The sequence below is a fragment of the Heptranchias perlo genome, chromosome 1 (genome assembly GCF_035084215.1).
Source record: "Heptranchias perlo isolate sHepPer1 chromosome 1, sHepPer1.hap1, whole genome shotgun sequence".
NCBI classification, from domain to species: domain Eukaryota; kingdom Metazoa; phylum Chordata; class Chondrichthyes; order Hexanchiformes; family Hexanchidae; genus Heptranchias; species Heptranchias perlo.
This window is the reverse complement of record NC_090325.1, coordinates 138,674,163-138,686,737: the sequence shown is the minus strand read 5'-3', so window position 1 is coordinate 138,686,737 and position 12,575 is coordinate 138,674,163. Positions and strand designations below refer to the sequence as shown.

Sequence of the window (12,575 nt, the reverse complement as noted above, 5' to 3'; positions counted from 1 at the left end):
CAAAAATAGTTTCTTGGTGTCCTAATCCATTCAATGAAGGTCCACAGATAGCAGGCAAACTTTAAATAGATCTTTTATTGCGGGACACTTTACGCCGTGGTCCTACATACATAGCCTTTTCTGCTCATGGAGCTCCTTGACAAATGAACAAAGAGTGTTGTGCACTCCCCCTCTTAATGTTCCCCCTTCAAACTGGCATCTTAAGTTCACTTACATTCTTAATGAACACTATTCTCTTCCTCCAATGTCTCTAAACATAGTAAAACAAATAAAAAGAAAAATAGGACAGGTCCCTTATACTAACAAATAACATGCGCACAGTGCAGTTTACACCAAATACTGGCTGATTGTTTTACTAAGTGATAATGTCATTGTGCATGAGTTATGAGGTCAATTTCACATTTTCTTTTTTTAAAAAAAAAGGTAATTTTAGATTCAGTATCTTCCACTGAAAAATCAAAAGTTACCAGTTTCCCCAATGGCTCATTTGGTAAGTGCTCTGCCAAATTTGGAACGTACCAACAAGTTGCCAGATTTGATTACTAGTCTGCACTGAGCTAGCTGATATCAACTGGGCCAGCAGCAGAGGCTTGAATTGGCTTCAGCACACTGGGCTTGAAAGGGAAAAAATTAGCCAGCATTCCCTCCCCAGCTTACATCAATTGGTAGGACTCTCGCCTCTGAGTCAGAAGGTTGTGAGTTCAAGCCCCACTACAGACTTGTACAGTACACAATCTAAGGTGACACTGCTGTGCAGTGCTGAGGGAGTATCACATTGTTGAAGATGCTGCCTGCTGTGGTGGATGTAAAAGATCCCATGGCACTATTCAAAGAAGTTCAGGGAGGTCTCCTAATGCCCTGGCCAATATTTTTCCCTCAACCAACACAACCAAAAACAGATTAACTAGGCATAGATTCATTTGCTGCTTGTGAGACCTTGCAGAGTGCAAATTGGCTGCTGCATTTGTCTACAAAACAATAGTAACTGCACTTAAAAAGTAGTCAGTTTGCTGTATGGCACTTTAGGATGTCCTGAATAAATACTATAAAATTGCAAGTTTGTTTGATCTTTCTTTCCTGATCACTATCTATTGACTGTTTCTGGGATGTGCATATATGTGGATATTGGGTGGGGACCAAATCAGGCTCAGCCATGATGCCGCCACGGTCAGATACTCGTCTGACTTTCACTATCTAGGCTCACAAATGAAGAGTTGCTACTAAGACAAAGAATCAGAGGGTGGAAGAACCAAAACTCAACAGCTTTTAGAATTGGAAAGCGGGGAAAAATAAATCAAAATGACAACTGATAAAAATGTTATTTTAAATTTTTTAGTATATTGGAAAAACAAATCCTGTAAAGATACTTATTTTTGTTTGCTTCAGGTATCCGTGTGATCTGCAATGCTGGAGGTGTGAACCCTCATGCCTGCGCTGCTGCTCTACAAGAGGTAGTTAAGAAAGCAGATCTGGACCTGAAGATTGCAGTTGTGACTGGAGATGATCTAATGTTGATGGTACGTAGAACTGTATTTGCTTTATTAGGACATCAACAAAAAAGAAAGATGTCAAATAGTTTCTTCCGTACAATTATCTACAGTGCGTGCAATTTTCTAAACTTCATCTCGCCAGAAACAGGTGATTTCCATGACACTAATAGTTCAATAACTAGCTGTTTTATGATAACAATTTTGTTTGCTTATGTACAAGATGGATTGTAACCAAAATGTAAAGTAGTACTTCTATGGAATAAAGATTATACTGGCTAACTAGCATAGATTTTTGTCTCGCTGATCCTGTCCTGACACATGTGCACTTTCCAACAAGAATCACTAGATAGTACTAATTGTGCTAAATCTATACAAATGCAGAATGCTGTTTCTTTGTATGTTTACTAAATATAACCTAAATTTATAAAAATGCATTGCCTAGTTCATATTTCTCCTCCATCTCCTGAGCAAAGCCACATTGCTGTACTGGTAAAACTTCAGTAATTGGTTAGGATTAATCATTCGTACGGTTGTGGCTTCAAATTTGTATCCCAATGAAAACAGACACTTTAGCAGGCATTATTACAGAATTTCTAATATTGATTGAAATAATGTAAGGATTCAAGCTTTACTTTGTCCTGAACAGTTTTGTTTGAAATAAGTGTAGAATGAGTTTACCAAACTCACCTTGTTTGAAGGAAAAGTTTATTCACAACCGCAATGAAATAAACTTTTTAAAAATTATAATGCAATGTTTTGTTCACAGGATAAATATTTCACCATCATGTATTTGAAACATTTCCAGCATTTGGGGTTTTTCCTTTATGAAATACCAATCCATTAATGTTTACAGACAAACAGCATTATTACATAGCAACACAAGGAATTGGTGTGGTTTTTCTTCCTCTTTGTAGCAAAGATTGTACATTATGATTTTCACCTTGTGTTGAACAGTTTAAAGCAAAAGATGGTGGCCTTTTTCACACATCACAGAAACATTGGTTTAGAAATTCTTAACAAACGGCAGATGAAAGCATTCTGCTAATTCAGTTCTCAGTGCTGCCGTCCCAGGAGCAATGTCTTTCAGTTCTGCTTTTAGACAACATTATTAGCTGCATCATTAAATGAGGTATGTGCCTTTGGCTAGAAAAGAAACAGCAGCAACACCACAGGCTTATTTCCGACTGATGGATACCCCGGCTTGTGTTTCACTTGATAGGTTGACAGCCCATCACTGTAATTGTAACATGTATCCAGAGTTGATCAGGTACTTTCTCAATTCTTTTGAAGTTTTTTTTAATATCAGGATTACTTGAGGCCATTGTTCCTGTGAAATCATTCAGATCAGGGATGATGGTTGAGCAATATCCAGTGACTTTAAAGTACTAGGTATTGCAGATGAGCAAACTCACCTTAGTTGAGATGTTCAGATGGATACTTGTCGACCACGACCTATTAAATTCTGAACCAGTACCAAACAATTGAAGTTTATTGCCTTGAAAAATAAAGCATAGAGGGCAAAGTTGGCCCCACCGTGTCCTATCTCTGTCAGGTGTCACAGCGCCAGTGCTAGATAGTGTTTCCAGAATTTTGAAGAGTTAGTTGCCTCTCTCTTCTGCTAAGATTGTTTACATTCTTCATTTAGAAATAATTTCCGCATTGTAATTTGAGACTAGTTATAGACTGTTGCAGGGTTAATAAAAGGACTGAAAGTTGTATTTGAGTTTTTGTATTTAAATGTTTAAGTACTTAATTAGAGTGGATGAATTATCAACCTTTTGGGTACTGGTGCACATCTTTAAAGAAGTTTTAAAATGTACATTGATGGTGAGGCTATTAAGGTACTTGCTGTTTGTGATTTATTTACAGTTTTTGAATATTAAATGAATGTAATTGTCATGCTGTCTGAACACAGATCCAGGAGTAAGGCACTTGGCCATCAAATTTGCTCTGCCATTTTTGTCAACTGTGACAGCTTTTTTTATCTTTTTAATAATACACATCCTTTTCTCCATATCACTTCAAACCGTCACTTCTCAGGTAAGTATCATATTAAATTTGATATGAACAGATCAGTTCACTGTTCATCTGCGGCCTTCTGGGGCAGAATATTCCATATTCTCACTAACATTTGTATCAAGTTTTTCATGGAGTCACTTAAATGGCTTGGCTTGAATTCTGAGATCATGTCCCCTTGTTCTGGATTCTTCCACTAGAGGGAAGAAACATTCCCTATCTACCTTGTTAATTAACTTTATTATTTTAAGCAGCTGAATCAGACCATCCCTTAAATTCGTCATCTTCAGGGAATGTAACTCAGTCTTTCTTCATCCTAACTCAGTCTCTCTTCATCCCAACTACCATCCTTTGCTGTGCTTTCTTCAAACCCAGTACATTCTTCCTGAGGGTAAGGGGCTGCATCCAAAACGGAAGGCAGTTTCCCAAACAAAGTCTGACCAGCATCTTGTATACTTGCAGTTGTGCTTTCTTGCTTTTATATTCTAAACCCCTTATAATGAAGCTCAGTATCCCATTAGCATTTTTGATTGATTTTTGCACCTATGAGTAGCTTTTAATGACTCCTAAATGCATTTGTTCATCTAACATCCTTGCTGTATTTTCCTGTTTAGATTATACTCCCATCTGTTGCTCTTGCATTCACACTTCGTTGCATTAAATTTCTATTTGCCATTTGCTTAATCTGTAAAATGTCCTTTTGCAGTTTTTTGCTCTTGACAGTTACACCTCCTTGTTTAGCTTGATCTGCAAACTTGGATATACTTCCCTTTATTCCCAAATCGTGGTTATAATCTAAAATTTCATTCTCATTTTGCTCAGGAAACACAAAACACTGATCATTTGGACTGGATTATAAAATACAGTAAACTGGCAGGATACCTGTGGATTTGGGGAAATCAGCTCCTCTTTTCTGAAAACATAAACTTGTGGCACTTTGTCAGTTTACAAATTATTTTTCTGGCACTTGATATTTGAAGGGTTGGCCACCCTGATATGAGGGTACATTCGCTCAGCTGTTTCTGCAATACATACTTACCATTTAAATCAAATCCAGACTTAGTTGAGCATAAGCCAAGGAAAGCTCAGTTTCAAGCAAGTAATTGAATGCTTATTTCTGATCTGGAATGTGCTGTCAGTCCCAATAAGCACTCATAAATAAGGTATGTCCATGGGCCATGGCAGATACAGTCAAGAGTTTACGTTTTTCATGGGCTGAGCATGATTTTGTTTCACCAGGTCAGACCAGTATCAACAGCATAGTAATTTTTAGGACTAGGAAAAGGCTATTAGAATCAAAATGTTTGTCTCTTTTTCAGAGATTACCCTCACTCTTTCTTACACTCAAATATGTATCCAGATGTCTCTTGAATTTGTTTATACTGTATGCTTCACTGGTAACTTATTCCAGAACTCTCTTAATCCACTAATTGCAGATAGTTACATAGATTTATCCACTGCAGCCCCAGGATCTTCCCTTAGCACACTGTACCGTAGGTCCATTTGATTCCTTCTTCCTATACTAATTATTCATCTGCCACTTATTGGCCCAGTTAATTTGAAGTTGCTTAATTTATATTATCTGTTAATTTGAATTTTTTGTGTACAGAAAGCCTCCTGTGCTGTTTTATTTAAACTGTTTAATTCGAATTACTGGGTAATTCCATTTTTTTAGCACAAAAAATGACTTGGAATTAGCAGGAGTAGACTGTACAGATTAAAAACATTGTGACCAGGGTAAAGGGGTCCAGAGATCCATCAGTGAAGAGACCTGAAATAATGGGCCTCCATGGGAATGGCAAATTTCACTAAATTTTAAATATCCTATTTACTTTTTGTATTATTCTAGATTTTAGAAGCAATTTCATTTTACTTATTACTAATTTTATATTACAGTTAAAGAAAGAAAGAACTTTCATTTATGTAGCACCTTTTACAACCACAGGACGCCTGAAAGTGCTTTACAGCCAATGAAGTAATTTTGAGCCTAGTCACTGTTGTAATGCAGAGTTAGCTTCTTCTTTAAGGCTTTCTTTGTCAGAGCTAATTTAAATTGATCAGAATTAATTTGGAAACGCAGAGTTAACTGTCACATATTAAATCAGGGTTGCAGCAGCATGCATTGGTGTAGGGAAATATGTTGGGGGAAAAAAAAATTCGATAAGGGCCATTTTCGGGCGCGGATAGCCTGATGCGCTATTACTCCCCGCCCGATGGCCCCTACGCAGGCAGCATGTGAACTTTGTGATAATTAGCATGATAGCTCCGTGCAGCCAGCGCTACCCATGCTGCTGAGAGGAAGCACGGCGAATGAGGAAGTTGGAAATGGGGCGTGCTTAGCGCACATCATCAGCAGCCTGCACCTCTTAAAGGTGCAGGTGCACATTTTAAATGGGACATGCACAGTCGACTAGGATGGCCGCAAGGATGGCAGTACCGGAGGAGAGGGCCCCACGCTTCCCCGATGACACACTGGAGGCCCTGGTGGAAGGGGTGGACGAAAGGAGGGCCAACATGTACCCACAGGATGGCAGAAGACCCTCCAGATTGCAGCTACTTGGGCATTGGCAGGCTGTGGCGCAGGAAGTGAACGCCAGGAGCATCGCACCACGCACGTGGGTGCAGTGCTGAAAGAAGTTCAATGATTTGACACGAGTGGTCAAGGTGAGTGAATGCAAGTGTCAAAGTGGCAAATCCAACCAACTGCACCACTGCTCCACGCATCACACTCCCTGTCACCCACACACCAACAAACTGCCCATCCATACGCAATGCTGCACTCGGCGTGCTGCATCTCACTCGCACATAGTATCACACTTGCAGGCCACACAACCACCACTCACAGGTCACACACACTGGTAGATATTTGACCATGACAGGCACATCACCCACACATCTTGCAGGATACTCACTGACACACTGTCCTCTGTCTTGCAGGAGAAGGTGGCGCATAACAGACAGCAGCAGGAGAGACCTGAGGGTGGACGGGGACGCTTACACGTCCTCACCCCCTTGGAGGAGACCGTGCTTTGGATCATTGGGCGGCCGTTGCTGCAGCCGTGACAGCATGACGCGCTGGAGGTCCGATGAAGGGGTTCTCTGCATATCTAATGCTCCTTCTCCTTTCCCACATCTCTCTCCTCCCAAAATCTTTTCTGACTCACGTGTTGCCGATGCTGTCAACACACACTCCCCACTTGCTCCTCTCCCCATCCACAACTCAACCTGTTTTCCTTCGTCATTGCAGATACCCAAGAACACGTGGCGGCACCGTCTGAGGAGGAGGAGGAGGAGGAGGAGGAGGAGGGCACTGAAGCCACACCGTCACTCGATCTGATACTCGCTTCCACCAGCTCAGAGACTGGCACTGTGCGTCCTTTAGAGGCTAGGTTAGAGGAGGGATCTGCATGTGGTGAGACACAGGGCACAAGTGCGCAGTAGACGGGGTGGGGGGAACAGATACCACAGGTGCTAGCTTGCCAGAGGGCGAGGTCGCTCACTAGTTCTGCTGCAGAGGAGTCAGGTGAGGACTTCGACGGGCCAGGCTGCAGAAGATGGCTGATGGGCGTACACCACCAAATGCTTGGGGCACTGGAAAGCCTGCCAGAAAAGCCTGCGCATAATGACAAGAGGCATGGAGGAGTCCAGCTCCAACTTGGCACAGGGCTTTGCGCAGAGCTTGGAGCCCATCCTTTCCAACATGGAACAGGTGGTCATCCCCATCAGCACACCTGTGGAACCCACCATGACACAGCGTCTGATGGCCGATGTTGCGGCTTCCATTGCAGCACAAACCGATGTCATCAAAGGTCTGCAAGCTACGGTTGCTCCTCAGACTGCTGCTATCGTGGCTCTGGGGACCACTGTGGAACGGGGCTTCCAGGACATCACAGCACTCCAGCAATCTGTTCTCCAGCTGATCACCAGGATTGCTGAGGCGCTGCCCCGGGAGAGTGAGAGTGGCAGTGGCACCATGGCAGTCAGACCTGCTGACCTTTCTCAGGACGACAGCTTTCTTGCTCCCACCCCTGCCACTCCGCCAGTGCCCCTTTTGTTGCCTGTCAGCCAGCCAGGCCAGACTACTGCAGCCTATGCTGAGATGGTGCAGTCTGAAGCCGAGCCCTCCCGGCCCTGAGCTGCTCGACATTGTCCTCCAAGGCCATCTGCATGCTGCTCCATTGAAGGCCACTAGCCTCCCACCACCCATGCTCCAGCCACTGGGGAAGAACGTCGTAGAAGCACTAGGAAAGGTAAAGGCACAGGAACAACAGGCACTAAGGCAATGCACAAGGATGAACAGTTCTGTTCTGTTTCCATAATTTCATTTATTCATTGATAAATGTGACTTTGAATTTGCATTTGATGGTAGTTTTTATTTGTGCAGTGAGCTGAGGGGGAACCAATGCGCAATCAGATGGAGGAGGATTTGATTGTCTTGTGGGAGCGGACAGGTGGGGAGTGTAGGACTCTTGGTGAGTTGGGGGATGTAGTTCAAATTATTGATAGCGGGCACGGATCAGGCGAGCACGCAGAGCCCTTGTAGACAAGGCGTGTGGTCCCTGTTGCACTCTTGCCTCTTCCTCAATTTCCTCTTCATGCTTCTCTCCATCCTCCTCAGCCTCCTCTTCCTCCACTTCTGGCTCAGGGTCTTCTCCGATCATTGGTGGCAAAGGCTGGTCCCTCATGATAACGAGGTTGTGCAGCATGCAGCATACCACCACGAATCTGCCCACCTGCTCAGTGGAGCACTGCAGGGCTCCTCCAGACCGGTCCAGGCAGCGGAAGCGTTGTTTGAGGAGGCCTATGATGTGTTCCACGACGTTGCATGTGGCAGCATGGCTCTCATTATAGACCTGCTGTGCACGTGTGCGTGGATTCCTGATCGGAGTCGTGAGCCACTGAGTGAGGGGATAGCCCTTGTCATCCAGTAGCCAGCCTTTGACTTGCCAAGCCGGGTGAAAGATAGCTGGCACGTTGGACTGCCGCATGACGAAGGTGTTGTGACTTCTCCCAGGGTAGTGGGCATCGACCTCCATGACTCGATGCATGTGATCGCACACCAGCTGCACGCTCAGTGGAAGCCCTCTCGGTTTATGAAGACAACCGAGTTGATATGCGGGGCAATGTGCGTGTAGTCAATGGGGAAGCCGACAATGCGAGCGAACCCTCGTACTTGCTCGTTCTACTTGACTCTGTCAAGAGGGAAGGTGATTAACCTGTTCTTCATCTGGTACAGTGCGTCTGTGACCTCCCTTATGCAGCAGTGCACTGCACACTGCGAGATGTTGCACATGTCACCAGCAGAGGCCTGAAATGATCCTGCACCGTGGAAATTCAGCGCCACGGTGACCTTCACAGCCACAAGCAATGCTGTCGTTGCCCAGCTCTGAGGCTGTAGTTGTGGCCACACCAGTTAACAGATCTCGGTCACGGCTCCCTTGGTGAACCTCAGGCGTTGGATGCAATCCTCCTCGGTCATGTTGAGGTAAGAGAATTGGTCCTGGAAGACCCTCGTTGCCCTGTGTCTCCTCGTTATCCCTCTCCTCGCAGCTTGACCTGGTGTGCATGGCCTCTCTACATGCTCCCAGTCATGCTCAATGCCCAGCGGGAGCTCTAGCAGACCACCCATAATTGGCAGAAATGTTGTTCAACCACGGTGGTAACTTACTGAACCATAAAGCAGTACCTGCCTAGGAACTCTCAGTATGAATAGGGAGCTTCAAAAAACATTTCCTATTCCACCAGCAGCCAGAAGCAATAATCTAGCAACTAACCTGCAACACCTGCATGGTCCCTTCAAATAGTGCTGGTGGGGGGGTCCTCCAGGCACTCCAAGACACGTTCAGGTGGTCGGGGTTAAGACTGTGCTTTGAGTTGAGCATTAAATGCCAAAATTGTGTATATCACTTTAAATCAGCGTTGCACACTGATTGCACACATTTTCTCCCCACTTTACATGCTTCTGGCGTTCGGTATTTGCGCATGTGCTAATTCCTTTACCAAGATGGCGTCCGGCGCACATCACGCTGGAAATGTGCGTGCGCAACCATGATGCAATCTTGGATGTTGGAGGGGCCATGTAGTGGCAAAACAACGGGCGCTACACAGCCCAATTTAGCACCCCTTACCTCTTAATACCACAGTTGGAATATCTTTACGTTTTTCTGTGCTCCACGCAACCAACGGAATCAATTTCACAAGGCATCTGCATTGTTATAGTCATCTGCAGCTGCACTTTGTGCTATTTCATTTTATATATATAATGCGTAGTTTTCAGATGAAGTGGGGCTAGAGAGTGGGGTATAATTGCATCAGGATGCACAGATGTAACTCAGTCTTTAGTGGGATCTAACGGGAACTCTTCTTGCAGCTAGCAATGCTGGATTGTATCCACCATTCTATCTTTTTTGCCAGAAAGATTTGCTGAAGGAAGCGGACATCACAGACATGGATAGTGGGAGTCCTTTCCCTGCAAGTGTCCATAGCATGAATGCATATCTAGGGTGAGTATTTATTGTTGATATGAAACCCAGGATTAAATTATGTATTTTGCTTTGTCTATCCCCCTCTCCACCTCAATAAACTGCATAACAAGTTAAAATTTTGAAGGAGGTCGCGTTGATGCCAGAGAATAAAGATAAGTTGATGATGTCAGCAAGCCGGAGGAAAAAGCAAGGGATTGGAGTTGGAGGGACAGAGGGTCAACAACGGATGGTCTTGACTTTGTATGCAAAGAAGTCCTTAAGTTCTTCATATTTGAGTGGGGAAGTGGGGTGGGGAAGCAGAAGGAGGAGGATGAAGGTGATGGTACTGGTGGAGAATAGAATTTTGGAATTGATTCTGCTCTCCAAGGTAATTTTAGTGTGGTTGGGGTAATTTTTTTTTCAAAGGACAGAAAATGAAAGTAGAGGGAGTTAGGGTCTGTCAGAGAGATGTGTATTAAGAATGAGTTGGAGCTCCCTCAGACTGCTTTCCTATCAGACTAGGAGATCTCAGAAGTTCAGAAAGTGGCCATTTGTGCGGATCGGGGAGGCGATATGAAGGGCGATGTTGAGCAATGTGAGGTGGGCAAGAGATTCAGTAGAGGGTGTTTAAATACAAGCACAAGGAATTACTTGGTACAGAGACAAATGGCGAACAGAAGAGAGGCCATTTTTGTAAAGCAAGGACTTGGGGCTTAGGGAGACGATAGACTAGGAGAGTTGAACAGGATTGTAAATGGTGAGCTGCTCAAATATAGCCAAAGAGGTAGAAGCATAGCAAGAAAGGCCAAGGTGGGATTTGGAGATGATCACTATGCCTTGGCGGGGGATTAGGTGAGTTTGGTTCCTCTAGGTCAGTTTTTATTTAATAGGTTGATGTAATTAATGGTGATAATTTGAGGAGTTGTGATTCCATCAATAGCCAATCTCAATGATAAAGAACACAAAACAGCTTTACTACATGTTTTTTAAAATGAGAAACCTGCTATAAATAGCTTGTCTTGGCTAGATATTATAATCTCCCCATGAGATAATCCTAACCCACATCTGACTTTGTGGTTCCTTAATAGCCTCATTTCTGGATGTATTTATTGTATCATGAGGCTGTTCAGGGCATATCCTTCCCCTTTCTGTGTCTTCTTCTATCTATACTTGGTGTTTCAAAATCGTCTAAAAGATTTAATCCAGTAAACAAAAATGATTAGTTTTGAATCTTATAATTACTCAACAAGACTTCTAGCTGCAAGTTAGTTGTCAGCAGCTAGTTTAAATTTCTGGCTCCATGAACTGTATCCCTATAAATGTTTTTTTTTTCCAAACAATTAAGTGAAATAAAATATTGTGGCACTGCTCTCCACTCCAGAGCCACATTTGTATTCTGGCAATAATGAGGGGTTTTGATAGAGTAAATAGAGAGAAACTGTTTCCACTGGCAAGAGGGTCGGTAACCAGAGGACACAGATTTACAGTAATTGGCAAAAGGACCAGAAGGGAGATGAGGAGAGTTTTTTTTAACGCAGCAAGTTGTTATGATCTGGAATGCACTGCCTGAAAGGGTGGTGGAAGCAGATTCAATAACTTTCAAAAGGGAATTGGATAAATACTTGAAGGGGAAAAAATTGCGGGCTATGGGGAAAGAGCAGGGGAGTGGGATTAATTGGATAACTCTTGCAAAGAGTCGACACAGTGTGCTGAATGGCTTCCTTCTGTGCTGTATGATTCTATGAATTCATTACGTGGCTTGCTCTGCACATTGCGAAACATTTTGTTTCTAGGGGTTAACTTGGGTATACAGTCAAAAATGTAAATTTTTCATGGACTTGGAGTGCAGTTTATACTGCATTTGGTAGATCGTAATTATATTGTGCCTCCAATCAGATGCATGTTTTTGTGCTCGGAAAGCCATTTCTGGCTTCCTGCAGTTGACCATACCATTGATGTTAAATTCAAAGGACATCTTGGCTTAAATAAAAATTGCCACATTTGGCGCATTTCACCTATTTATGAGTCGACCTCCAGCAGTAGGATGCAAATATGAAGATTTATTTTAATATTTTGTATCTGTATTGTCAAAGACCTTTTTATTTAGAAGAAATAATGATTATATAGTCAAATCCTGATTATTTCCAGTTATCTACCCTCTGATTTCCATGTTTGTCATTATCCAGAAACTGGAACATTGAGATGGGGCATGGTGGAGGGGAGAAACTAATAGCCCTAATCCCCGCATTTGAATAATTATAACCTTGTGCCATTGGTATAGAAAGAAGTTCCCAGATTACACATGTTTTCTTTTTACAAAAAATGAGTGTTGAATAGATGTTCATACTAATAGGCTTTTTTTTATTTACACTCATGACTCTGACTGTGATTTATTTGTGATTTATTTATAATTTGCTTATACTTGCAGAACTAAATATCCTGCCACAAACAGTTTCTTTATGTGACAAGTGGACATACCATCTGTATATAATTTGTTATAATAGCAGTCCAGTGGCAGAGCAGTGAAGCGTGTGTTATGCATAACACGTGCAATTTATAAAACCAGAGTGACCGTATTTATTTCACTAACAACAAAGACTCCACA

The 12,575-nt window shown here is 42.9% G+C and overlaps 1 protein-coding gene across 4 annotated transcripts in view; it reads left to right on the top strand.

The window, feature by feature from the left end:
- Positions 1 to 12,575, top strand: part of lratb.1 (lecithin retinol acyltransferase b, tandem duplicate 1) — a 148,949-nt gene that overhangs the window by 28,585 nt on the left and 107,789 nt on the right. For all 4 annotated transcript variants that reach the window (XM_067991640.1, XM_067991617.1, XM_067991634.1 and 1 more), the window contains exons 4-5: positions 1,387 to 1,517; positions 9,921 to 10,009. In XM_067991640.1, coding sequence (XP_067847741.1) covers positions 1,387 to 1,517; positions 9,921 to 10,009 — 220 coding nt within the window. The remainder of the gene's footprint in view (positions 1 to 1,386; positions 1,518 to 9,920; positions 10,010 to 12,575) is intronic.